This window comes from Hyaena hyaena, unplaced genomic scaffold, assembly GCF_003009895.1.
Source record: "Hyaena hyaena isolate Hyena2069 unplaced genomic scaffold, ASM300989v1 scaffold_312, whole genome shotgun sequence".
NCBI classification, from domain to species: domain Eukaryota; kingdom Metazoa; phylum Chordata; class Mammalia; order Carnivora; family Hyaenidae; genus Hyaena; species Hyaena hyaena.
In genome coordinates, this window is record NW_024080943.1 from 1,491,662 (window position 1) to 1,517,837 (window position 26,176).

Here is a 26,176-nt window from a genome sequence, read left to right on the forward strand (position 1 = left end):
CCTCCCCCCACACCTGCTTAACGTCTGCTGGGGATCTCATATTCCTTGGATAGAAGTGCCATACTTTATCTTCAGTTTAAACAAATGCCTCCCTTGATTCGGCCTCAGCACAGCGGCTGAGCACCACTGGGCCCCATCTTGGCCAAGGAGCGTCAGTTCCTTTCTAGTCCCTCAAATGAGGGCAGGGACTAGGTCTGCCTTACAGACGTGCAAGGTGCCTGGCACTCAGCAGGTACTCAGTACACTTGCGGAAACCAAAGGCGCAGCTTCCAAAGTCCAGGCCTGGGCTTCTCAAACTTTAACGTGCAAATGTGCAAATCTCGTTAAAATGCAGATTGAATTCAGTAGTTCCTGAGTGGGGCCTGGAATTCTGCGTGTCTAAGGTTCACTGGAGGCCAATGCTGCTGGTCTGTGGCCCACACCTTGAGCAGCACTTTAGCCCATTCCAGTCATTCTGTTTGGATTTCTTCACCTTTTCTGATTCTGCAAGGAGCCTCTTGAGAAGCTGACAAAAGCTATTCTCTCTTTCCTTAGAAAAGTACCTGTCAGCACATATACACAGTATGTTGCATAAAATTTTGAGGTTTGTATTCCAGTGAAAAAAACTTTCTTTATGGACAGACACATTTTAGTTCTTGCTAAAAAAAAAAAAAAAAAAAAAAGATGCAGTGGGGGACAGAGAACAAAACAGCGCCAGCAGAGTTAGGTCTGGTCCTAGCTCTACTACAGATTTTCTGCATGACATCACACAAATTTCTGCCCCCTCTCTGAGCTCAGTTTTCCCACCATGAGGGGACTGGATGAGATCACAATGATACATTGGTTTTGTCTTTTTTGCCAGCTCTGGTAGCTGTTGCCTAAAATACTCCGTGTTAAAAATTCTTAGACAGTGTCTGGACTTGGCAGAAAAGGGTGCTATGATTGATTGGTGATGCCTGCCATGGTCCCAGGAAAGAGGGGCTCTAGTTGACTGATGATGCCTGCAAAGGTCCCAGGCCTGGAGGTGACGGGCTTCCAGCCACATATCACCCTATACCCTAGAGCCCCTCCAGCTGTGACATTCCATAGCCCATTTAGAGGCACCCCAGACTGGGGAAAGAGAAGTCTGTGTTTGTCCTCAAGGGGGCAGGAAGGGATAATTCTTTAAGCCGCTGACTTCCCAAATCTGCCCCCCTGCAGCCCCCTTTGAGACATGGTAGCAAAGTCCCTGCTTCATGGCAGAGAAGGACAGAATGTCCTTGCACTCCCATCCTTGGCTATTTTTAACTCCAAGGACAGGCTCAGGCAGAGGCTGAAACACAGAAGGGCTGTGGCGGGCTACCCAGCCTCCTGAGGGAGGAGAAGCCCCCACCCTCCCATGGTTCCCAAGCTGCTGCATTGGTGGCCAAATGAGAGTCCAAGCAGGCTGCCAAGGGACAGCAGAACGCTCCTCACCTCCCATGTGAGGGAGGCTCTGCTCCTCCCTGGTATAGCCACAGACCCTCTGCCAGTCCCTACCCCACTACACCCTGTATGTGCTCATTCATGCATCCAGTCCACACACAGGAGCCAGGCCTCATACTAGTGCTGAGGACATGGCATGGGCCAAGGTGATGAAGGTCTTTGTCCACCGTGCTCTCCCAGTCCAGGGTGGAAGACAGTCCTTGGTTCGTAGCACAATTCTGTAGTAACAACTGAGGTGACTGTTAGGGAGGGAGCTACCCTGTGGTCACCTCCAGGCCTGTAAGCTCCTTAACTTCATCTTTCTATCCCTGGACCCTAAGACATGCACTGGCACAGAGGAGGATTCAGAGAATATTTGTTGATTGAAAATATCACATAGGAGATATTTTCTGGAGCTTGAGGATCCTACAGGAGCCTATCTCACTTGGAGCCACCAAGTATTTTTCTGAGCCCATCTATATGTCAGGGACTGTCCTAGGCACTGGAGCTAGACAGAGCAGGGAACAACATAAGGAAAACCAACTGCCCTCTTGAAGCGCCAATCTAGGAGAGGGAAGGAGACATTAAACCACCCAAATATGTGAAGATATAGAGAGTGCTAGAAGGTGATGAGTGGAGGGATGGGTGGCCCGGGAGGCCTCATCATGAAACGTGGGTAAAGACCCGAAGAAGGTAAAGGGAGAAGCCAGGTGGATACCTGGAGGGAAAGTGCTCCAAATACACAGACCCTGAGGTGGGCTTAAGTCAGGCATGTCCAACAAACAAGGAGCCCAGAGCAGCTGGAGAAGCATGAGCCAGGGGGAGCGGTATGAGATGAAGTTTGGGACGATATGGTGGGTGAGGACAGACACACTTTGGCAGACAGACACTGCTTGCATCAAGCCTGGCATCCAATGGATGGAAACAATGGGTGATGATGATGATGATGTTAGAAGCAGCCAGCATTTGCTGGGCAATGACCACATGCCAGGTGCTATGCTACACAATGAACGTGGATTCATTTACTTCCTACAGCAACCCATGAAAGAGGCCCTATCTTATCCCCATTTTACAGATGGGAAGCTAAAGTTCAATAAGATTTATGCAGCTTGGAAATGGCAGGGTTGGGTCAAAAACACTGGCAATCTGGGGACAGAATCCTCTGTCTTCCCAAACTCACCAGCCCTATTGCACAAGGGCTCTGAGTACCAGTTTCCTTCCCTCTCAGAGCTCTTACACTTCTTGGACTCCTTTGAATGTCTTTTGAAAGCTGTTTATCTCTATTTTTAAAAATCCTGGTTTTCTCCAGAAAAAAGTACAGATGCACAATGACAGAACCTATACGTAATTTCAAGAAGTTCAAGGTGAGGGGCGCCTGGGTGGCTCAGTCGGTTAAGTGTCCAACTCTTGATTTCAGCTCCGGTCGTGATCTCACAGTTTCATGGGTTTGAGCCCCAAGCTCTGCGCTGTCAGCACGCAGCCTGCTTGGAAATCTGTCTCTCTCTCTTTCTACCCCTACCCCACTTGTGCTTTCTCACTCTCTCAAAATAGATAAATAAACTTAAAAAAAAAAATAGGTTCAAGGTGATAAACCTCTGGCCCTGAAAGTAAGCACATTTTAAACATTTGTAGCAAAAGCAGGAATTGTCAGAGATGTCCATCCAAAGAAGCAGGAGAACACAGGCTCCTCTTACAGGAGCGCAGCTCCAACTATTTCTGTCGTCAAGAGCCCACCCCAGGAGTGAAGCACCTGAAGATTTGTTTCATCCCATTTAAACCTCATGTAAACGCTGTGTGATGATTGCTATTATGCCGTCTTTACAAATGAGGAAACTAACGCACAGAGAGGTTAAGTGACTTGCTCAAGACCGCACAGCTGGTTTCTGACAGAGCTGGAATCTACCTCAGATCTAGCTGACCCCAGACCTCAGTCTCTACTCCAGACAGTCCCCATCTGGTATCTCTAACTGCACCCCCTCATATTCCCAGAGAGGGGAAGAAACTTGCTCAAGGTTTCAGGGGGACGTTCCGCAGCCAGGGCCAGCCTTGGACCCAACAAATCCAGTCAGACCTGGACTCAGGGAAGCAATGCCACCGGCACTGGGTAGTGACTCAGGGTGAAGTGGGGGTTGCGGAGAGTGGACAAGGTGTCGGCCACACCGAAGCCGCCAGAGCAAATCTGAAGACCCAAACCCCAATCAGGCTGCAAATCCAACCCAGGAGAGCCGGCGGAGCAGCCAGGCCCTCCAGTTCTCCCCAAGGACTCCTTTACGCCTGCAAGATGCTCAAAAGCACCGTAACTAGATATTTCCAGTGGAACACTGTGGGGGAAGAGAATAAGAGACTACATAGCTGTCCCTAAACTGCCCAGCACCAAGGACATCATGGGGGCTAAAGTGGGGGGGGGGGCGCTTAACTCTGTGCACCATGTCTCTCCTCCCTCCTTCCTTCCCACAGGGGCTGATGCAAAAGCCTGCTGATGGTGGGAGAAAAGAGAACTAGCAGAAGACACAGATTCGATTATTTTCCCATCTCTTATCAGCTGAGGAATTCCTCCAACCCTCTGAGCTTCATCTTCCTACCAGTAAAAGGTGGGCGATTTTTACTCCAGCAACTTTGCAAGGTTCAAATAATACTAACCATACTGCTGGTGACTGCCATGTAGTGAGAACGTCTTCACAATGTGCCACATCACCTACAGTAGGGCTGGGCACATGTCAGGCACTCTAAACGCTGAATGTAAATGTCTCACGTAATAACAGCAGTAATGATGATGATGATGATGAAGTGGGTGCCTTACTCCTATCCTGAGCCCATATCACACATTACTCAATCCTTCCAATGACCTGATACTATTATTATCTCCATTTAAGAGATGAGGACACTGAGATATGGAGAGGTTCATTTGTTTAAGGACACATCCAGTAGGATAGGACAAAAAAAGAGGAAAGGTTTAAAAGCAGGTCTCTCTGAATTTAAAATCTATGTAGTTTTTGCCTCTCAAATTAAATAAGTATTTTGTGGACAACAAAGGGCTGTACAAATTTGATTTTCAGTATCATTATTGTATTAGGATTAATGGTGAAGGTGACTCTGGGCACAAAGGAAGGACATTCTGCAGTCGAGCTGTCTGTCAGTGGAAGGAACTGCCCGGAAAGGCTACTTCCCTCACTGTCACCCAAGGGAGACTGGACAGGGAACCAAGGCAGGTCCCCAGATGGAGACTGTATCGATACGGCAAATCCTAAAGGTGGTCGAACATCAGAATCACCTGGGGAGCTCCTGAAGAAACAGATTTCTGGGTCCTATCTGAAAGTTTTAGTTGAATCTGGGTTGGAGCTCAGGACCCTGGTGCCAGATGGAGAAACATGTACCCAGCATGTTGGGAATCACTGGACTACTGAAATGCTGAACACCCTCCTCACCCAAGATCCTGGGATTCTAGAAGCTGTGGGAGCCACCAAAGGAAGCTAGATGTACCCTCAAGAGGCATCCAATCGCTTAGTAACACCAAACCTTGCTCTGTGCCAAGCACCTGTGTGGTCCCAGAGACATCCCCCCTTACCTCCTCCCAGGCCACCTCCTCCCTGGAGTTCCCTGATTCCCCCTGCCTTCTTTCAACTCTGCCCTTCCCCATTCCCAGAGCTAGGGACCCCTCTTTGGGCTTGCCAATGACAAGGCTTGCATTTGTGGCATCTGTACCACCCCAGGCTGGGACGGGGCTGGTGGCGCACTCAAGTCCATGTGCCCAGCACCCAGGGCCTGTGCTCACTGAACGCTTGCCGAGAGGGCCCTGTGCTGCTCCGTGAAGGATGGGCCGAGGAGGCGGGGAGGAAAGCAACGGCGGCAGGAAGGAAGTAATCCAGGTCACCAGGTTGGGAGGAAACAGAACCTACAATTTCTCCCTGCCACTGTTCAGAAACGGCCTGGGCTATTTATAGCACACAAGCCTTCTGCTTCTCGCATTTAAATGCGGGGCCGGGCATGGAATAAAATCCTGGGTAAGTCTGTCAGTTTTAACTTTATTTATTTATTTATCTCTTACAAGAACAAGAGCGAAAAGCAGGAACAGAAATGCACCGTGGCTATTAAGGAGAGCAGCCTTTGTGCTGTCCCTGGGCCGGCCTCGGCAGGCCCGCATTCTACAGACGAATCGTACAGTTCTAGACCCGATCCTAGAAATCACAGTGTCCCTGTGGAGACCAGCCTGCGAAGGTCCTTTTAAGGTGATTTTTAAACAGCGGCTTCAGTTTACAAAACACTATCACAGCATGACCCTGCCTTGGTTTAAACACACATTCCTGCACGCACACACACGCACGCACGCGCATACACACACAAGTGGAGAGAAATCGCCCCAATGGTTAAAACATTCTGCTTTTGGATGACAGAACTGGAGTCATCTTTATTTTCTTTTTGTGTGTTTTCTCTTCATTTTTCTCAAAATCTCCACCACGGGGACACATAGCACAGACTGAGGATGTTAGACCCGAGGAAACCGGCCCTGCTGTTTGCTAGGTCGTGACCTTGGGGGAGTTCGGGAATAGCGACAGGACCGTAGACCGTACAGGACCAAGGACTGTACAAGGAAACGCGCGTGAAATCTTAGCACAGCAGCTGGAATGTGGTACGTGCTCAGGAAATGTCAGCTAGTGAAACAACAGGTGTTTGTGACTAGCGAACACACAATATTGTTTAAAAAAAGTTGAAACATGGTAAGTGGTGACTCTACCCCTCCCGGCATAGCAGGAGCCCCGTGAAGGGACTGGGCCACGGCCTGGGAGGGCTCGGAGAGCCAGGTCCCAAATGGTCCTGGCCAAAACCACAGCAAATGACTGTTCGGCCTTTGCAAAGGATGGTGGCTGGGGGTGGGCAGTAAGTCTCGCCCCTCTCGGCAAGGGCCCAGGAGACCTGAAGAGGACGACAGAGCTCTGGTCTCCGAGAAGGGCCAGGCATAAGAGCCTTTCCTAACCACTCACCTCTTCCTTGGCCCTACCTCCTCCTGAAGCACCTACTCTCCCCACCCCCACCCCCAGACGTGAATAAACTACAAGATGTTCCTCCCTGACTACACAGTCTGGTAAACAGCTTCTCACACTTCAAGTCACACTCAGCACCCCCTGCTCAATGGGGTCACCCAGTTATCTGCTCTGCTCATCTTTCCTCCTCAGCTGAGGGAGGCCCCTGTCCTACCTTCTAGTACCCAGCACATTGGAGCAGGGGTCAGTATATGTTGACTGCACAAAGAATGCTTTTAAAAATGACAAAGGGCCATGCAGAGCCCTGGTTAAGCTAACAGACTCACATGCCAGGCAGGCCTGTTTGACTTCACTACTGAATGACCTTGGGCCAAAGACGAGCCTATCTTCTCTGAGCCTCAGGTTCCTCATCAGTACCACCTTCATATTCTGCCACCTTCATATTCTGATGTTTCAGTAGGCTAGTCCAGGTAAAGTGTTCAGAGTACCTGGCATGGATAACAAAAAATAAACATTTGCTATCATGATGAGGATGATTTTTTTTAATGTTTATTTTTGAAGAGAGAAAGAGTACAACTGGGGGGTGGGGCAGGGAGAGATGGAGATACAGAGTCAGAAGCAGGCTCCAGGCTCCGAGCTGTCAGCACAGAGCCTGACGCGGGGCCTGAACCCATGAACTGTGAGATCATGACCTGAGCTTAAGTCAGACGCTCAACCGACTGAGTCACCCAGGCGCCCCATGATAAGGATGATTATTAAAAGTGTAAAATGAGGGGCTTCAGATCCCCTGTCCCCATCGCTCTCTGCCCCTCCCCTGCTTGTGTGCATGCCTTCTCTCACTCTCTCGCTCTCTCAAAAAAATAAACTTAAAAAATGTAAAATGACTTAATGAATATCTTGGGATCCCACAGTGTCAGCACTTTCCCTCTGGTCTCGCCCACGGCTCCAATCTGGTTCAGGTTCATGGGCTTGCAGACTACTGGACAAGTATCTACCTGCACAAAAATGCCCAGGTGAGGGTGGGCCCCAGGCAGCAATGCAGCCTGTTCTCCCTCTCCAGGCAGTAACCAAGCTGGCATTGGAGAAGGGGGGCCTTTTTCTAGTTCATCCTTCCATAGGACATATCATTCCTTTTTTTTTTTTTTTTTTAGTTTATTTATTTATTGCGGTGGGGGGCCGGGCAAAGAGAGAAGGAGAGGGAGAATTCTAGGCAGGCTCTGTGCTGTCAGTGCAGAGCCTGGTGTGGGGCTTGATCTCACAAACCATGAGATAAAGACCTGAGCCAAAACCAAGGGAAGGACGCGTAACTGACTGAACCACCCAGGCACCCCACCATTTCTTTATTCAGTCACCCAGGGTGGGTGTGAGAAGGGCCTTTCTCTCGTGTGCACAAAGGCACCATGTAAGCCATGTGTACTGCAAATGGGACCATGAAGAGAAGGGCCACCCCTGGGCAGTTCTCATTCTTGGTTCAAAGAATGACACAAAGGCCACCTCCCCAAAATTGTGGGGCCCAGGGCCAGAGTACAATGGAGGCCCTCATACTTGCTCTAAATATTTAAAAGTTATAAATTAGGCTATTGAATAAAATATGTTTTATCCTTCTATTCTGACAAATAGGGCTCCATCATGACCTTGAAGGCCAGCACAGGTTCAAATTTAGAAGCCACAGTGTTCCGTGGCTGCACAGGGAGTGAGGAGGGAGCGGGCCCTCAGCTGCGGCCTGCCCTTCCCTTCAGTCCCACCCCCACACATAAAGGGGCCCACTCTGCAAGCCTGTGCTCTGTTCTCAACCTCCACAAACCGCTACTTTGGAGCCACTGCTCAGGACACCTGCAATGCGGGAAGTCAGGGGTCTGCACAGGCCCCAGGAGACTCAGGGCCATTTGGACACAAAACTCCAGGGTCCCACACACCCAGAACATGGCCTACACAGAGGGGTCCAGGGGGGCATGTCCCCTTCAGGCATAGATACCCTTCACCCAGTGAGGAGGGCCGCAGAGCTGCCTAGTAGTAAAGCTGCAGCCCCAAACCAGCGTTCTGCCGGCCCGCAGCAGAGGCAGTAGCCGTCCAGCCACGCGTCAGGAAGAAGCTCGCACAGCCTGATATGGGTCCGTTCTTTGGGGGACCGTGGCCCAATTTTTACCAAACCCTTTCAAAAATCAATGAATCTGCCAACTACTTGGGGAGGGCGGACGGTGAGATGAACATGAGGCTTTTGTCACCTCTTTTCCCAGGCATGGTTCAGATTTAGGGGTGTACATTTCTGGGCAGCCCTGGGTATCTGTAGGTCAAGTCCTACTCCCAGTTTCTGGTCAGGGCTGGGGTTCCAGACAACCCTTCCAGTGTAACCATTCCCTGAAACAGGGGTTTTCCTTTAATTTTTAATTTTAATTTTTTTTTTTAAAGACATAGACATTCACCTCTGGAGAGAAATTATGGGTTTCAAGAGTTCTTGACAAAGAGCTTCATTCCAGAAATGTAAAGCCAGCATTTTAAATTTGGTTCTTATTCACTGCTGGGAAGTATTAGAATGAAGATTACAAATTTAATAATGTAACACGGCAGGAATTGGCCCGGCCTCATCTCCAGGAGAGTAATTTGTTCCTGCCTTCAAACTGGCACTTCCCGGCCTCCCAGCATCACCAGACCAGCCTGGTGACACACTCCTGACTTTTTCGTGTCTTGCGCTCTAGCCCACACAGGCAGCCCAAACACCCAAGGGTCATCATCACCATGAGGACTCAGTGCTGGAGTGGCCAGGCGCATCTGGGGAGAGTCACTATAACCAAACGGAGCCATCCTTGGGCCTCTTGGCTCCATTCTTCCCACCTGCAGCCAGACAAGTACTTGTAAACCCCAGACTGGAGTCTGTGGCTTCCCTGTGAAAAACCCAACCAGGGCTCAACTGTCCATAAGCTCGAGTCCAGGATTCTTGACTTTAAAGATCTAGTATGACCCAGCCCTGCCACTTTGCCAACCACATGCTCCCTTCCCTGGGCTTTCAAAACACCATGTGCCCCTCCCACCACAGGGCCTTTGCGCAGCTACTAATAATAAGAGGAGCTAATATTTGCAGAGCACTATGTGTCACGCACTATGCTAAGGGCTTGACAGGTGTCCCCTCATTAATTCTCATTCCTACCCTGAGAGGGGGGTAGTATTGCCAAGTGGTTAAGCTCAGACTTTGGCATCACACAGCTGGGTATGAATCCCGCCTCTGACTCTGATGAGCTGTGTGATCTTGGGCAATGTACTCAATCTCTCTGTGCCTGTTTCCTCACCAATTAAACAGGCATAGTGATAGTGCCTACTTCACAAGGTAGTTGTGAGGCTTGAATACATGAATGGAGGTGAAGTGTCAGAATGTGATGGGCACTGTGTGTAAATCATCACTATATTCTTCCCACTTTACAGAGAGAGAAGGAGAAGCACCATGTGATTAAATGACATGGTTAAGGTCACACAGCTACCAGTGGGAATAGGTCCCCAGGCTCTGAAGCTCTTGATTTTCTTTTTTTTTTTTTAATATTTTTATTTATTTCTAGGAGAGAGAGAGACAGCATGAGCAGGGGAGGGTCAGAGAGAGAGGGAGATACAGACTCTGAAATAGGCTCCNAAAACATTGAAAAACAATTTTTTAAATCTTCCTGCCTAAAGCAAACTACTGCTAACATCTCAGCATATTCCCTTCCGGACCTTTCAATGGCAGACATACATGTTTATCTGAAATGTTACCTTAACTGAGATCCTGCTCTGTGTAATATTATATCCTGTTTTTTTATCTAATATAATTTTAAAGAATATTTTCAAGTCATTAAGCTTTCCATGACTCATTTTTTTTTGAATATTTTTATTTATTTCTAGGAGAGAGAGAGACAGCATGAGCAGGGGAGGGTCAGAGAGAGAGGGAGATACAGACTCTGAAATAGGCTCCAGGCTCTGAGCTGGCTGTCAGCACAGAGCCTGATGCAGGGCTCGAACCCACGAACCGCAAGATCATGACCTAAGTGAAAGTCAGACGCTTAACCGACTAAGCCACCCAGGCGCCCCTGAAGCTCTTGATTTTCACCATGACACATCCATTATACAAAATTTGGAAACTACAAAAAAAAAAGACCAACCTAGAAAGCAAAAACTACCCATAATTCTGCCACGCAGTAGCAATTATAGTTAATATCTCCACTTATGTGACAAAGAGACAGGAGAAAAAGAGACACAGCCATACAGACTGAGAGAATCAAGGATTCAACCCTTTACTCCCTTAACTGACTCTCGAATCTGTCCTCTGCATACAGCATCCTGTCTCACATCCCCCTCCCCTACTTGGCCAACTCATCCCTCAGATCTCAGCTTAGCTGGCCCTTTCCCTGCACCCCGCAACCCAGGGCAGGTCAGTTCTCCCAGCCACAGCCTTTCCTGGCACCCTCCACTGGTCCTGTATGACACTTAGCACAGTAGTGAACAAAGTATTAGCTATTCCTTTGGGTACTCTAATGCCTAGCCCCTCCCCGCACCAGACAGTAAACTACATGAGATTTTAAGAGAGAGAGGAAGACTGGGCTTTTCTTGGGTCATCAGCACCGAGGACAGGGCCTTGGATCCGCAACTACTAGCTGAAGAGAGGGAGAAATGGAGGTGGTAGGGAGCGTAGGAGGGAGGGAGGGGTTTGGGATTCAGCTCCACCTTTCCCAAATCAATGCCCCTGAGGGGGGATGCACACAGGGAATCACATGATCCTTGATCTGGAGGGGCTCTTGGTGTGGCAGTGGAAACATGACAGAAGCCACACTCTGCATCTGCCAGTGAGAGAGAAGAGCAAAGTGCCTTGATTGCCCAGGAGGAGTGATCAACTCCCTGTGAGAGAAGAGAAGTGTACTTCCCGGAGGCGGTGGCATTGGAGCCCTGAAGGAGGAGGGGGAGGGCGTCCCAGAAAAGGAAACTGGTAGAAAACGCAAACTAGACTGCCAAGAACAGAGGAGCCAATTTTTGCCTCAAAGTAACAAATGGCTGGAAAGCCTGGAAATAAGAAGTTAAAAAATAATCTGGCCCTTCCCAAAACTGTGTTTTCCTGTTCATTCCACCACTTTCTTTCCAGTGCACTCTTCCAAACACAGCCATCCCCCAAAGCTGGCATAAGTGATGTTGTTGGTCCCCTGTCCTGTATCTTTACTACTGTCAGGGACCACTGGCCTGACTTCCTGTTGCCAGAAACTATACTTTCTTAGCTTCAGGGCTACGACCTGCAGCAGGTGGGAAATGACAGCAACAAATACTCCCCAGCCCAACCCCCACGGCCCTCAAGCAATGACTGACAGGAACTGCTGTATACATACCCCAGCTCCCTCACCCCCGGGCGGGAAAATCGGGGTGCCTGTTCTACTCCAGGGATCTGCAAACTACTGCCCAGGAGTTAAATTAGCTCACTGCTAATTGTTGTAAATAAAGTTTTATTAGAACACAGCCTCACACTCATCCATTTACATATTCTCTCTGGCTGTTTTGGAGCTCCAACTGTGTAACAGCAGTGGTAAGAGACACCTTATGGTCCAGAAAGATTAAAATAGCCACTGTCTGTCCCTTTACACAATCTTCCAGAAGCCCCCAGCAAGACTTAACTCTGCTCTCCCTCAGTCAGGGGCTGCTAACACAGTTTCCTCACTTCGTTCCCTAACTCACTTTCTCTCACAGCTCTCCTGAAGTTTTCATTGATCACCTCTGTGAACCACACAAAGCGTATACATATTGCTATGTGACTGGTTTGACTCCTAAAAATGGCAATTTCACGTGGTCCATCGTAATACTCGCATTCAAAGCCTTGTTTCAGGAACTGCTTCTAGGGGAACCCAAACCTGGACAGCAGGGTGTCACTATGCCCATTTGCAGGCCTTAATCTGAGGCTGTTCCCTGCACACACACTGCAGAGGTCAGCTCCGGTTTTGCACTCCCCACCCCCACCCCAGTTAAAACCTTGCCAAGGCCTTGCTACGTGCAGTGTTATCAGAATACCTGTAGGGTTATCTGTGGCTTAGAGCCATAGACTTGTTCATCCAAGAGGAAAGCAAGCCTCAAAGAGGAGAATGACTTGCCCATGGTCATTCAACTGGCAAACTGGCAGAAAAGGGGTCTCAAATCCAGGGCTCATTCCATGACAAGTCAGCTACCGCTTAGCCTTTCACTTCAGGCAGCCTGCTGAAAACCTCTCTGAAAACAGGGCCAATTTTTCCAGGAGGATCAGGTGATATCACACAGGCAAAAATGTTCTGTCAAACCCAAAGGGCTTGAACATCAAGATAGACACTCTTCGGGGCACGTGGGTGGCTCAGTCAGTTAAGCGTCTGACTTCAGCTCAGGTCATGATCTCGTGGTCCATGAGTTCGAGCCCTGCATCGGGCTCTGTGCTGACAGCTCAGAGCCTGGAGCCTGCTTCAGATTCTGTGTCTCCCTCTCTCTCTGCCCCTCCCCGACTCGCACTCTGTCTCTCTCTCTCAAAAATAAATAAGCATTAAAAAAATTTTTTTAATTTTAAAAATTAAAAAAATAAAAAAGATAGATACCCTTTGGGGCACCTGGGTGGCTCAGTCAGTTAAGCGTCTGACTTTGGCTCAGGTTATGATCCTCCAGGTCATGAGTTCGAGCCCCACATTAGGCTCTGTGCTGACAGCTCAGAGCCTGGAGCCTGCTTCAGATTCTGTGTCTCCCTCTCTCTCTGCCCCTCCCCGACTCGCACTCTGTCTCTCTCTCTCAAAAATAAATAAGCATTAAAAAATATGTTTTTAAAAGATAGACACCCTTCAAAGAGGTACTTAAAAGCCCACTAAGAAGCATGAAATACACAAATACATTCATGAAAAAAATGAAATGCAGTACAGAATGTTGGAAATGACCACAAGTGTGGGAGATAGACCTCAATTTGAAGCCCTGTCCCACCCTTCATTAGCTGTGTGACCGTGGCCAAGTCAAGAGTCCAGAACCTTGACTCTTCCAGCCCACCTACCAGGTTCATCACACACACCTTGTGGGACTGTGCTGAGGGTGACCTGAATTAGGGGTGCACACTGCTCGGCCAGGGGTTCCCAGACAGTTGGTGGGTGGACCCAGCCTAGCCAGATGGCCTGCACCAAGCAGGACAGCCGTCCCATAGCTGCTGCAAACAGCTGCAGGTCCTGGCTCACAGCAGCCCCTTCTTCAGAGAACTGCCCTTAGCTAATGGGAACTGCCTTGCCCCAAGAGTTAGGTCCCGACCTTCGGGACTGCCCACAACCAATGACTGACTGACCCGGGAGTACAGGAGGCTGGTCAACTCTGCGACACCACATGCTCCCTAGAGCCTCCCACAAATCAGGCTGAGGCTTACCTGTAGCTGGGTGCCCACCTTTAGCTGCTGCATTTCCTGCCTGTCACGCATCCTTCTTGCAGGCCTTCCCTGAGAGCACTGCACAGCACATCACCCGCACAAGCGCCCAAGTCTCAGGCTCCGCAACAGGGAGGAAGGAAAAGTCTTTCTCTCTCCTGCATTCTTCTCAACTTGAGGACTCATGGGAGGAGCCTAAGAACCCTCCGCATATCCATTTCTCCGGAGCTAGTGGCGCCCACCTGATTCCCAACTGGCCAGGTCTCCCAGTGTGGGGGTCCCTCTCCCAGAACTGAACACACCCAACACAGGCTGGGCAGAAGCGGCGGATTCCAGGGGCCAGGTGGCTTGGAGTGGGTTGGTCTGGGCCTGGGCCCCAGAAGCACCTGGTACAGTCTTGATGTTGGGCCCAGACAGATGAAAGATGTTTCTTGAGATATTTGCTGAGGAACGAATTAATTTCCATTACAGGCCCCAACTAGTGACACACCCTCCCACCCACTCCCCAGGCGCCTGCAGGCAGCACTGCCCGGGGCACTGGGTGCTGGAGACATGGGGTGAGGACTTTAAGCCTCAGGTGCAGGGAGGGTCCACGGCGGCCACTTGGGGCACCTCACAGGAGAGGAAAAGGCCCTGGCTGGGAATCCAAAAACATCAGGTCTATTCCTGGCTTTGCCACAGACCTGCTGGGAGGCTTTGGCCAAACCACGCAGTCCCTCTCTGGGCCTCAAATGAAGATGAGCAGATGACCTCAGAGAGACTCCCAGCTTGGAGGCTCCAAGATAGTAATAGCTTACGCTCTTGACACACTTTTACTGTGTGTGGGCTCTCTACAAAGCACTTTACAAATAGTTACTCATTTAATCCTCATGATACCTTCAGGGCAGGGAGGGGCTATCATGAACCCTTTTTATGGTTAAGGAAACTGAGGCTCAGAGAAGTTAAGTGAGTCGCTCAAGGTCACACAGCCAATAAGCAGCAAAGCCAGTATTCAAACCCAGGCCATCTGGCTGCCGAGTCTTAACCACTACCAAGCTACACTGCTTTGGTCTGACTACTCTCAAACCTTCACAGTGCCTGACAAAGAGCTAAGCACCATCATAAGTGCTTAATAAGAATCTGCTAACTGGAAAATAAAGCAGCAGCTGGCAGCCTAAAAGGCCATGATGGTATTAGGTGTAGGTCTAGGTGGCTGAGGTGAGGGGGAGACAGATGCTTCCTTGGGTGTCATTGGTGAGGTCTGGCTTTTTCACTGTAGCATATCATCAGTAACAGCAGTAAGAGCTAGAAACAGTGTTTGTCCCGGGGAGGGGGCAGGAGAGTCAGAAGATGGAGCCGCCTGGGACACTTTTCACTGGACACTTTCCGTGCTTTTAAAATCCCGCACCATCTGCATTTATTACCTACTCCAAATAGCACTTAATCTTTTCAAAATTATTCAGTGACCAATCAGCCAAGGACCAGCTAGAGAGAAATGGTGTCAGGTGGGGTGCTCTGGGGATAGAAACGACCGCAGAAGGGCTGAGTAGGATCGGGATGCAAAGGAGGAGATGGGGGTCTGGACAAGTGTCCTCTGTTTTCTGGAAGACTCTGGTTGTGCCTAAACAAGCCTGCTAGACGCTCACTCTGCAGATGGGTATTCTGGGGCTCAAAAGACAAAGAGATGCGGCCACAGGAGATGCTGAAATTCAGCAGCTCAACGGAGACCTCTTCCCCTGATTCCTCACGCAGTCTCTTGAGCTCCACTCAGCACACATGGAACACGAGCAATCCAGAGCAGGCCCATGAGTCCCAAGCCCGGGCGTGAGCTCCCCCCATCCCACCCGTCCTGCACCCAGGCAGTCTCCCATAGCTGGAAAGGCAGCAGCTTGTGTCTCCTGGATGCACTACGGGGAGTATGTACATTCTTTCTAAGTCTCACAAGGTAGGAGACCTCCATTTACTCAATTTTGCAAAAGCTGGGACTGCACATAAGACTTACATATCATAGTCAAGAGACACAGCCGGTACATGTCAGAGACTCATACCCAAAGCCCGTGCTCTTTTCCGTCCCTGAGCCCACTCTCCAGCTTTCCCGGAGACTATTTCCCATCAGTTTCAGACAAGTCCCACCCAGAAACTATCTGTAAATGCCTTGGTCTTCAGACTCCAAGTTTTATGGGGCTGGCTGGGAATCTTATCACATCATAAAGGTTTGTCCCCCACTACCTCCAACCTGAGCTAAATCTCAACCTTCCTTAGAAAATTACCAGTGACCCTTTTCTTAGAAACATCTAAATTAACTGACTCAGTAAATTCCCTTGGTAGCACTTCCCAGCATTTTGCCCCTCAACATCGATGATTCCTTTGATTTACTTTTTCCCAGCAGAGGCTTGTCCTCAGATGAACCTCCCAGTTTTAAGACACAGCCCTGCCTTTCTCCAATTCAGGAAAGAGGTTGTGTCCTGTTCCCTCTGGTAAAGGCGCTAGACTTGAACCTTTAGAATCCCCAGAACCGTCTGAGTCCGATAGCCCACAAAAGGATATTAGGGCCCGATGTGTTATTCACGTCGACTCATTTATCATTTATACAGATGACTTCCAAAGGGATTTATGGGGGCCTACAGGTTAAACCAGTACAAAGCAGGGCAGCTTCTGAGGCTCATTTGATCTGAGACCACGTGCTGGAGACTGGAATGCCTGAAGACTATTCCCAGCTGCTGAATTTGGTACCCAATGTCCCACCATCTAAGACACAGGTAGCCAAGAAACACCCTAAGGTAAGACCCCTTCGTTTCTCTCCAGCTTTTTTCTCTAACCCAGCAGTTCCCCAAGCAGGGTCCCTGCACCAGCAGCACTGGTATCAGCATCACTTGGGAACTGGTTAGAAATGAAGATTCTCAGGGCGCCTGGGTGGCTCCATCGGTTAAGTGTCCAACTTTGGCTCAGGCCACGATCTCACAGTTCGTGGGTTTGAGCCCTAAAATGGGCTCTGTGCTGACAGCCAGCTCAGAGCCTGGAACCTGTTTTGAACCTGTGTCTTCTTCTCTCTCTGACACTCCCCTGCTCATGCTGTCTCTCTCTCTCTCTTTCTCTCTCTCTCTCTCAGAAATAAATAAAAACATTAAAAATTCTTTTAAAAAAAGAAATGAAGATTCTCAGCTTCTACTCCAGGGTGGATAAGACACACAGGAGTGGCACCCAGCAATCTGTGTTTTAACAAGTCCCTTAGGTGACTGTGACCCATTGAAACTGGCAGAAATAGCCACAACTGCAGCAGCTACCCCTAAATGAGTGTCTATTATGCGCTCAGCATGGAACACACGATCTCATTCATCCCTATAACCGAGGAAACCTTCACTCCACATGCCCGGCGCTGGACTAGGTGCATTCTGGGCATCATGCCACGTATTCTTCATGATAACCCTTTGAAGAACTTACTATTTCCCCATTTTACAGATGAGGAAATGGAGCCCTAGAGAGTTGAAGCCATTTGCCCAAAGTCACACAGTTAAGAAGTGGCAGACACAGGATGAAAATTCAGGTCTGATGGATTCCAAAGACACGTTTTCTCTGTCGCACAACGGATGCTCCCTGGGGTCTTTCACAGCTACAGCAGCCTGAGAAGCTATGAAGTCAGGTCAGGTAAGACTCAAGGAGGGGAGGTGGGCATGCAAGAGAGGGCGGAGCAGAAGGAGCCCAGACTCCACAGTACCTTCCAGCAGTACCTTCCAGCTACGTGATGCATTTAAAGGCACAGCCACCTATATCTAAGGAATAAAAAAGACAGGGATTCAGGAGGCCTGAGTTCTTGGCCTCTCTCTCTCTGACTTTACACAGCTGGAGGGCCTTTTCTTTTCCCTCTTTGGACCCAGTTTCCCCACCTCATATTCTACCGTCTACAAGGTTGAGTGGTCTGCCCCCCTCCCCCTCCCCCGCTTACTTCTCTGACCTTATCTCCCCTCATCCATTCTATCAAACCACATTTTGTTCCATAAACACCCAAACTCACATTGACCTCAGGGCCTTGGCACCAGCGGTCGCCTCTGCCTAGATCACTCTAAGCCCTCATATTCCTTCTGCTGACTCTTTGTCATTTAGGCCGCAACTCAAATGTCACCTCCTCAGTGAGTCTTCCCTGACTACCTTACTTATTGTTATCTGCTATCCCATCAGTTTTATTTTCATTTCACTTAACACAATCTGTAATTACTTATATTTTAACTGCTTCCCTGTGTATTGTCTGTATCCCCCACCCCAGAACATAACTCCATGTCTGCCTTCCTCCCCCATATATCCTCAGCACCTAGAATACTGTTTGGTACTAAGCAGCTAATTAAATATTAGTTGAATAAGTAAATGCCAAAGACAAAAACCTGGACTCAGAGGCCAGAGCCCTGGATCCTGACCATGTGACTCTGGCAAGACATTCTGCCTCTCTGAGCCTCAGTTTCCCTCCCTGCCTAATGAGGGGAAGGACTAGATGCTCTCCAAGGTTCCTTCGAAGAGTGCCAGTCTCAGGAAGTCAGGCCTAGATCCCGCCCAGCTGGTCCATCCAGAAGCGGCAGCTGGCCAGGGTCCCTGCAGCAGCTGCCCCCTCCTCACCCCCACCCGTGTCCCTGCCCAGGCATGCAGTCACCTCACTCCCCCATCGCAGAAACTGTTAATGAAGTGCGCACTGCTAAATGCAGTTACAATTACGGGGGCTAAGAATAAGGCGCTGACATCAGCCACGTCAGTTTCCGAGTGAATCAGAAAGGGAGGAGGGAGGAAGGAGAAAAGGGGAGGGGGGTTGGCGCTCTAGAGCTGTCAAGTAGAAATAGCACAGCGTTAAATATAATCCAGCACTGGCCTACATCGGTCTAGAGAGGCAGGTGACGGCTCGGCCCCCAGGGCCAGGGCAGACAACTGGATTCTTCAAGGAGGCCAGGCAGCCCCGTGATGTGGACCGTCCAGGAAATGATGGCCAGAAGGGCAATCCAGAGGACTGGGGTGGACTGTAGTGGGGTTACAGACCCTGGAGAGGCACATCTGAATCTGAACAGGACTCCACACCCCAGCCTCTGTCACTTGCTGTTTTGTTAGCACCAGCACAGCCCCTAGGGCATACATGGCCCTCTCCCACCTGGAATCTCATTTCATGCCAAGAGACAGAGGGTGGCCTCTAGAGTCAAACAGGTCTCAGTGTGAATCACCACTGTGTAACCCAAGAAAGTCATTAAACTACTCTAAGCTGCTTCGCTTTTCCTCATCAGCAAAATGGGTACATCTGTAACAGTAGCTACCCCTTCTGGTTGCTATAGAATTCCATAAGATCAGGGAAAACACAGAGCACAAACAGGACTTTCAATCATCTTATTTTTACAACCCTGAGAGATGCTAGACAGGATATTTAACCCTTTTTCCAGAAGAGGAAACCGAAGCTCCGGAAGCTTAAAGGACCTGTCTGAGGCCCCAGAGCCACAGTGGAGTCCAATCCTAGCCCCGCGGAATCAACTGGTAGGAAAGAGAGAGGATTGCAATGCGGTCACTCCAGGTAACTTGGGGGGGGGGAGAGGGAGGCGCTGGAGCTGTGACAGTAAGACAGGGAGACTGCAAGTAGCCCCGGAACAGGGTGGGGGCACAGATTACAGCGCAGGACGTGTTTGCACCCTTTTGAGCACATCCTCCCAGACTGGCACCTCTCCAACAATTCTTAAAAGAAACGCTGAAGCGATGGTTGTCAAGGCCATAATGAAAAGACGGTAGAGGAGGCAAAGTAAAAGGCCCAGAGCCTGGAGAGAAGGTCAGCTGACACGGAGGCGCTCTCACACTCCCGCTCTCCTCCACACCTCCGCCCCGCCCTCACTCAGCCTGCCAGGAGGACGGGTGGGGAGGGAGGCAGCGCACCACCCGCAGAAGGAGCTGAGCTGGATGGAGCCCTCCTTTCCGCTTCCCGCTTCCCACCAGACAGGCCTCCGGCAACTGCTAACTCAAGGAAGCAGGAGCCATGAATCTGGCTGCTTGGGGACAGGGGAGAGGGGGTGCCTGAGGGAGAGGGATTTAAGGAAAGAGCTCTCAAGGCATCAAGGCAGATCTGTAGGGCAGAGACCTGGGTAGTGGGGGAAGGAGTGAATCCCCATGCACCCGATTCTTCTGAGATGCTTCTTTTAGACTAATTTGACTCAGATGAAGTAGCTTGGGCCCATACTCTCACCCCACCCCGTGACACGAGCCATGGAAAAATTGGTTCAATTCTTTGCCAGGCCTCAGTTACCCCAATATGTAAGAGTTCTGCCCAACTCCCCAAACATGCAGGAGGCTACAGCACTTGGTGGTAAATTGGGGGAGGGGACAGGGGAGCCGGAAAGTGGCCTGCCCAAGGAAAAAGGGTGGGAATGGAGGCTTCAAAACCTCAGCCTCACAGCTCAAGTGGACTTGATCCCAGAGGATATTTTCAGGCCTCTCCCTCACCATTCCTTCCCCCTTATCCACTCAGTCCTAGTCTCACTCTGGGGCTGAAGCACTGCGTTCCCACCCACCGACTCAGGGGGAGGGGTGGGACGGCAGGACGTTTTGTTTCTCAGAGAAAGCTCAGGTCAAATTTCAAGGACAAAAGTCAGCCCTTGGTCTGGGAAAGAAAACTCTGTCAAATGGAGTAAATTGGGGGTGGGGAAGGAGGTCCAGCCCTCTCCTTCCAGGTGCCTGGGGCGGGGGCAAGAATGAGAGCTCTAACTCCCCCTGCCGGGATCTGTCTGGCAGGATATAGGCATCTCCGCCCCACAATCCAGGAGAAGAAACTCAGACAAACCCCTCCATTTCCCCCTGCCCAAAACAAAGGGATTGGGGCTTTGGTGCCAGTTTGTGGGACCCATCCACCATGCCGCCCCACCCACCAGATTTGGCCTGAGCAGAAGAGGGCGGTGCAGTGAAGGGCTTTGCAGCCCAGAGATGTGGCCCTAACCGCGAAGCGAGGGACCAGTAGCCGGCCCGGTGTTGCCATGGCAACTTCCTCCAGTGCTGGATCGAAGCATCCTATGGGCAAATCAGAGCTGGCTGCTCCAGCTTCTCCGCCCTTCTCCCAGGCCAGGGAGAACTGGATGCTGAAACCACTTGGTCAGGCTCAGGGACACGATCCTCAATTCCAGCCCCTGATGGTAACAACCGTCTTTGGTATTTGTTGTAAAGTGGAGATACCCATACTCCCAGGACACCCCCCCTTCCCCCGCATGCACCGTAGCAGGGCTAGGACAATAGACGTGATGAAAATTAACTGTTAAGGAAGAACAGGGGAACAGGGAGCTGGACTGATCCCCATCCACTTGTTCCACACATGCAAACCCCTGAAATCCCCCTCTTCAAACCACTGCCAAGAAAGAGGGCCCAACTCTGCCTTAATAGCTATCGCAATTAAATTAGCTTACAAAAATTATGAAAGCTAACATTCTGAGAATCCCACAGATGCTTGTTTATGTTCATGCTCAGAAACAAGTCTTATTTGACAATTTGATTAATCGCTAACAGGTATTGCGAGCCTACCTGGTGCCAGATACTGTACTAAGCCCTTTGCATGGCAAAAACAATGTAATCGTCAAAAGCATAGATGTTTCAGTCAGATGGCTCAGGTTCAAATCCTAACTCCCTCACTTCTTGGCTGAGTGACCTTGAACAAGTACTCTCTGTGCCTCAGTTTTCTTATCTGAAAATGGGGATGTTAAATGTTAATTTTATAGGGTTGCTATGAGAAAAGAATTAAAATAATATATTTAAAATGCTTAGGAGGATGCCTATTGAAAGGTAATAGGTTTAAAAATGTTGACCCTCTGCAGTCCACACTATTATTTTCTCCCTCATCCAGATGAAAAAACTGAGGTCATGTATCTAACTCTCCCGTTAGAAACCCAGAGTCGGTGAGGCTGAGCAATGAAGATATGTACAGAAAAATGCCCCCAAGCCCATGTCTCTCTAACCACACCCCCCCCCCCCCGATAAGAAATGAGTTCAGAGCGCAAGAGGGTACAGAGGCTCCTTGGGAAGAATTCTAGGAATCTACAATGACCAGCATCCTGATTGCAAGGGTGGCTAGAACAGGGTGGGAGGAAGGAGCAGCTTCCTTTGCTCACAAAATGTCCAAGGCTCCCAAGCCCGATGCGGGAAAGTACCCTGACCCAGTTAAGACTAATGAAATAGACTTCTTTTTGCACAGTTTCTCAGGAAACCAGCCGAAGGGGCTCTGGCTCGACCTGGGTGACAAACACGATGCATTCAACAGGATTTGGAAGCAGCATCAAAGAGGAGGCATCTGGATGAGCCAGTGACACACCTCTCAGCCATCAGCCGGCCTGGCATTCCCGGGCCAGGGGAGGGATCAGGGCAAGAGGAAGGTAGAGGGAAGCCAGGTCGGCTAGCCCTCCTTCTGAGGCAGTCTCTGTCTAGCATGTGATAGATTATTCAAACTGCTTTTAGAAATTAGTTCAGCACGGTGCTGTTCTAAAAGAATAAATCCAAACAGCTTTTTTTAGGAGAAAATTAATGACTTTGAGAAGAACAAGAGAAATTAAGCACCAAGACAACGTTTCCTACTTCCGATTTTTACCAGATACTCATTAGTCTTCCGGAAATGAAACTTGACTTTCTCCCTCCCCCTCCCAAAGCATCCCTTAAGATGAGCAGACAATGAGCACAAGATGCCCAAACCAAACTCTTGGCCAACGGCCGTTCCCTGGGGCCTCCTCACCTGGGAACCATTTTCTACACAGTGAGATTTGGGTGCTTTTTTTTTTTTAAATCCTCTTTCAGACAGAGGGTTAGTGGTTTACTGGAAAGAGAACTGGAAACCTGATGTTAGTCTCAGCTCCGTGCCTACCTCATTGGATGACCTTGGGTTACACACACACACACACACACACACACACACACACTCATCCACTTGAGCTCAAAAAGGGGCTGGTCGGGATGATTCCTAGGTCTCTTCCAAGTGCAAAACAAGAATTTGAGGAAACTTGCTGGGAAAAACATCAGGTGGGTCTTTAAAAAAAATCTCTAAGATTACATTGAGGTCTCTATTCTGACTGATGTGAATCAGAGCAACTTGCCTGCAATCAGCAACAATAACCAAGGCATCTGACCCACGACATGGAATATGACTTAGGAGGAAACCCTCACTGTCCCTGCCACTGCCCCTGTCCCGGCTCCTACAAACCCACGCTCCTGCCCAACCTGCCTCCTGAGGCCCAAGTGGCCTGTTGAACTTCAGGAGAGTCCCTGACTATTAAGTGAAAGGCGGAAGCCTCAGCCCACCTATGCTGGTGGGGACCCCTCTGCCAGCCCCCACGCTTGTATGATTTCCTCCAGTGGAGGCCACTGTGCTAGTCCCTCTGTTCCTGCTCTCCTTGCCAGAATAATGACCTCCCTCAGCTACTTCAAGGGGGAAGTTCAGCTTCTGAGCCTCGGTTATGTTTTTTCCCCATAAAATGGTGATTCTGTAAAATGTCTCTGCAGTAACCATCTTCACCCCATCTTTACCCCCAGCTCTAGGTCTTGTCAGGAGTCTGCCTCACATCCCCCCACTCAGTCACTGGGCCAAGAAATTCCTCCGGAGAACCTTTTCCCCACCTGCCTCCTGCTCCAGCAGGAAGACATGAGCACCCATTACCCACGGCTCCCTCCCATGTCTCACCAGATAACTAGGTGACCAGACAAGGGTCCCTGCAGGCAGGGAGTCTTTAAGCAGGACCCATAAACTCCCTAAAACTGCAGACAACATTTGAGGGTGGTTCATATGTGTATTTTTTGAAAAGACAGTCCATATTTTCATCAGGTTCTCAAAACCGTCCACGAAGCCGTATTGCTCCTCCCCACCACATACACCCCTCTCTTTTTGTCCTCTCGCTGAACTCACTCTCAGATGTTCAGCTTCTGTTACATCAGATTTTCAAAAAACATTTTTAACTGCACCGTGTGTCTGAGGGACTGCCATCCCATTTTACAGATGGGGATATGGAGGCTAGGAGTGACAGGACTTGCCCAAGGTCACAGCTAATAAGCAGACAAGCAAGACTGGAACCTGATTCTGACTCCCCAATCTGGCACTCTTTGGGGAACTCTCACCCAAGCCCTCTAGTTACCCCACCTGTTGGTGGATTCGCTACTTCACCGCAGAAACAGATACAGAGCCCTCCCGTTCCCTCTGCCCGATCCCAGGGCCCCAAGAGCAGGTTTCCCTACATCTCCCCGCCCCTCGGGCTCCGGCGGAGGCTGCGCGCAGGCCCGGGAGCGCGAGGTTCGGGCCGCTGGATGGGGACCAGGTTCAGCCCACCCAGAAGGGAGGGCTACTCCAGGGACCAGGGCGCCCAGGGTCCGGGCACACTCCGGAGGGTGCGCAGGTAAGGAGTTGGCGCCGCCCTTCGTCTCCTTGCAGGACCGGCGGGGAGGAAAGGCCGCACCCGGCCAGTCTCCCCGCGGCCCGCCCCAGTCTGATAGGAACCAGGAGTCCGGAGCCCCAGCTTCTGGGGGAAAAAGAGGAGAGGCAAATGGGGACACTCGAGGCCTTGGGCGCAGGGCGGAGGTCTTGGCCAGGGAGCCTCGGGATGCAGGCAAGACAAAGATGGAGAAGTAAGGTCTGCGCGCCACCTCCAACGGCGGGGGGCGCGTCAGAGCCCCAGGGGTGAGGCTGCCAAAGCCCCGCGGGCTCGAGGAGTGGGCACGACAGGAGGGAGGCTTAGGGAGGGTGGCAGGTCGGATCCAGGGACAAGACATGGGGCATCCAGCAGGCTCAAGTGAGTAAAGAGAGCTGGTCCATGCGACCCCAAGGGCCCACCTGCGGGAAAGGGGTGAATGCAGAGGAGCTAGGGGTCCCTGGGGGCGGCTGGAGGCTAGAAAGCACCGCATGCTCTAGACCTTGGGGCCCCGTGGGTGGGGGCGTATCCCGAGCGGGACTGCCAATGGGGTGAAGAGAGTGGCCCCCTCTCAGGGCGCACCCGATCGGGCAGGGGGCCTCCGGCTCCCGGGACCCCCACCCCCCACCGCCCCAGGGATCGGGGGCGGGCCGCGCGCTTACCCGCGTCCTCGTCGTCGAAGGAGTTCATGCACGGGAAGTAGATGGCGAGCGCCTCGAAGGAGGCGGACAGGCTGAGGCGGCTCTGCGAGCGCTCCATGCCGGCGCCGGCGCCCGGCGCCTCGGCCGCGGCGGCGGCGGCGGCGGCGGCGGCGGGCGGCTTGGGCAGCTTGGCCGCCCCATTCTTGACGCGGAGTACGGCGCGCGGCGTGGTGGCGGCGGCCCGGGGCTAGGCCGGGGCTCCGCGGCGGGGCTGGCGGGTGCGGCGGGGCCGGCGGGCGGCGGGCGGGCCGGGAGCTGGCGGCGCGCGGAGCCCGAGGCGCGCTGTGCTCCCGGCGGCGGTGGTGGCGGCGGCAGCGGCGGCGGCGGTGGCGGCGGCGGCGACGGCGGTGGCGGCGCAGCGCTCTGGCCCGCGGCGCCCCCAGCCGGCCGCGCGGGGCGGGCTCGGAGCGGCTGCCGCAGCCAATCGGCGCCGCCCGGGGGAGGGGGCGCTGCGCGCGGGGGCGTGGGAGCTGGGAGGGCGCGGGTGGGGCCCCCTCCTCGCCGCCCCCTGCCCGGCAAGTGTGCGCACCCCGCGCGAGGAGCGGAAGCGAAGGGCTGCGCCCCAGTCCCAGGGCTGTGCCCCCCCTGCCCCCCCCACCTCTGTCCCAACCCCACATTCAGCCCTTAGACTCGTCCTGGATGCAGGCGTCCAGTCACCTACCCAGAGAGGCCTCACCCGGGGGCACAGACAGGATCAGAAGGGACACACTCAGAGCGACCGGCGCACGGCACTCAACCTCCCACAGAGACCCTCAGATTAACACATGAACCCGCGGAGGAGCTCAAACAGGCTCCCACACGACTGCATTCACTCTGCAAGATACACCACAGACACCCTCACAGACTCACACACCCGAGAGATGCTCCCACAGACTCATTCACTCACTCCCGGAGGCGCTTGAGGGATCAATGCGCAGACACCCCCAGACAGACTCCGAAGACCCACACAGGTAGATTCACCCGCGGACACACAACCGACTCACATGGAGACCTGCAGACACGGTGAGAGCCAAAAGAAGGAACCCCCTTGGTCACACAGGGAGACCCTCAGATCCCACACAGACCCACAGAGATGTTCAGACAGGCGCACACACTCCTCACAGACATCCTAGAATTCACACACACAGACACTCGTGTACACTCAGATGATACTCTCAGACCTGCACACTCAGTGCCCCCCATCATTGACTCCCTCAGCCACGTACAAAACGCTGGCCAACACTGGCCGGCTCACACACAGTCACCTTCAGACACAGACCCAGAGAGTCACTCAAAACACACTTCATTGGGCACACGCATGCTCACACGCAGACACCGACATATAGCCTCAGTCAGTCCCAGTGGTGGATATATTCTGATGCACAG

At 51.4% G+C, this 26,176-nt stretch overlaps 1 protein-coding gene across 2 annotated transcripts in view; it reads right to left on the minus strand.

Moving 5' to 3' along the window:
• RIMS4 (regulating synaptic membrane exocytosis 4) overlaps positions 1–24,869 on the minus strand; it is a 60,184-nt gene extending 35,315 nt beyond the window's left edge. The window contains exons 1-2 of one of the 2 annotated variants that reach the window (XM_039248496.1): positions 24,773–24,869; positions 21,534–21,536 (exon numbers count right to left, since the gene is read on the minus strand). In XM_039248496.1, the coding sequence (XP_039104427.1) occupies positions 21,534–21,536; positions 24,773–24,869 (100 nt within the window). The remainder of the gene's footprint in view (positions 1–21,533; positions 21,537–24,772) is intronic. The other variant, XM_039248495.1, reaches the window with a different exon arrangement.
• Between the last annotated feature and the right edge of the window lie 1,307 nt (positions 24,870–26,176).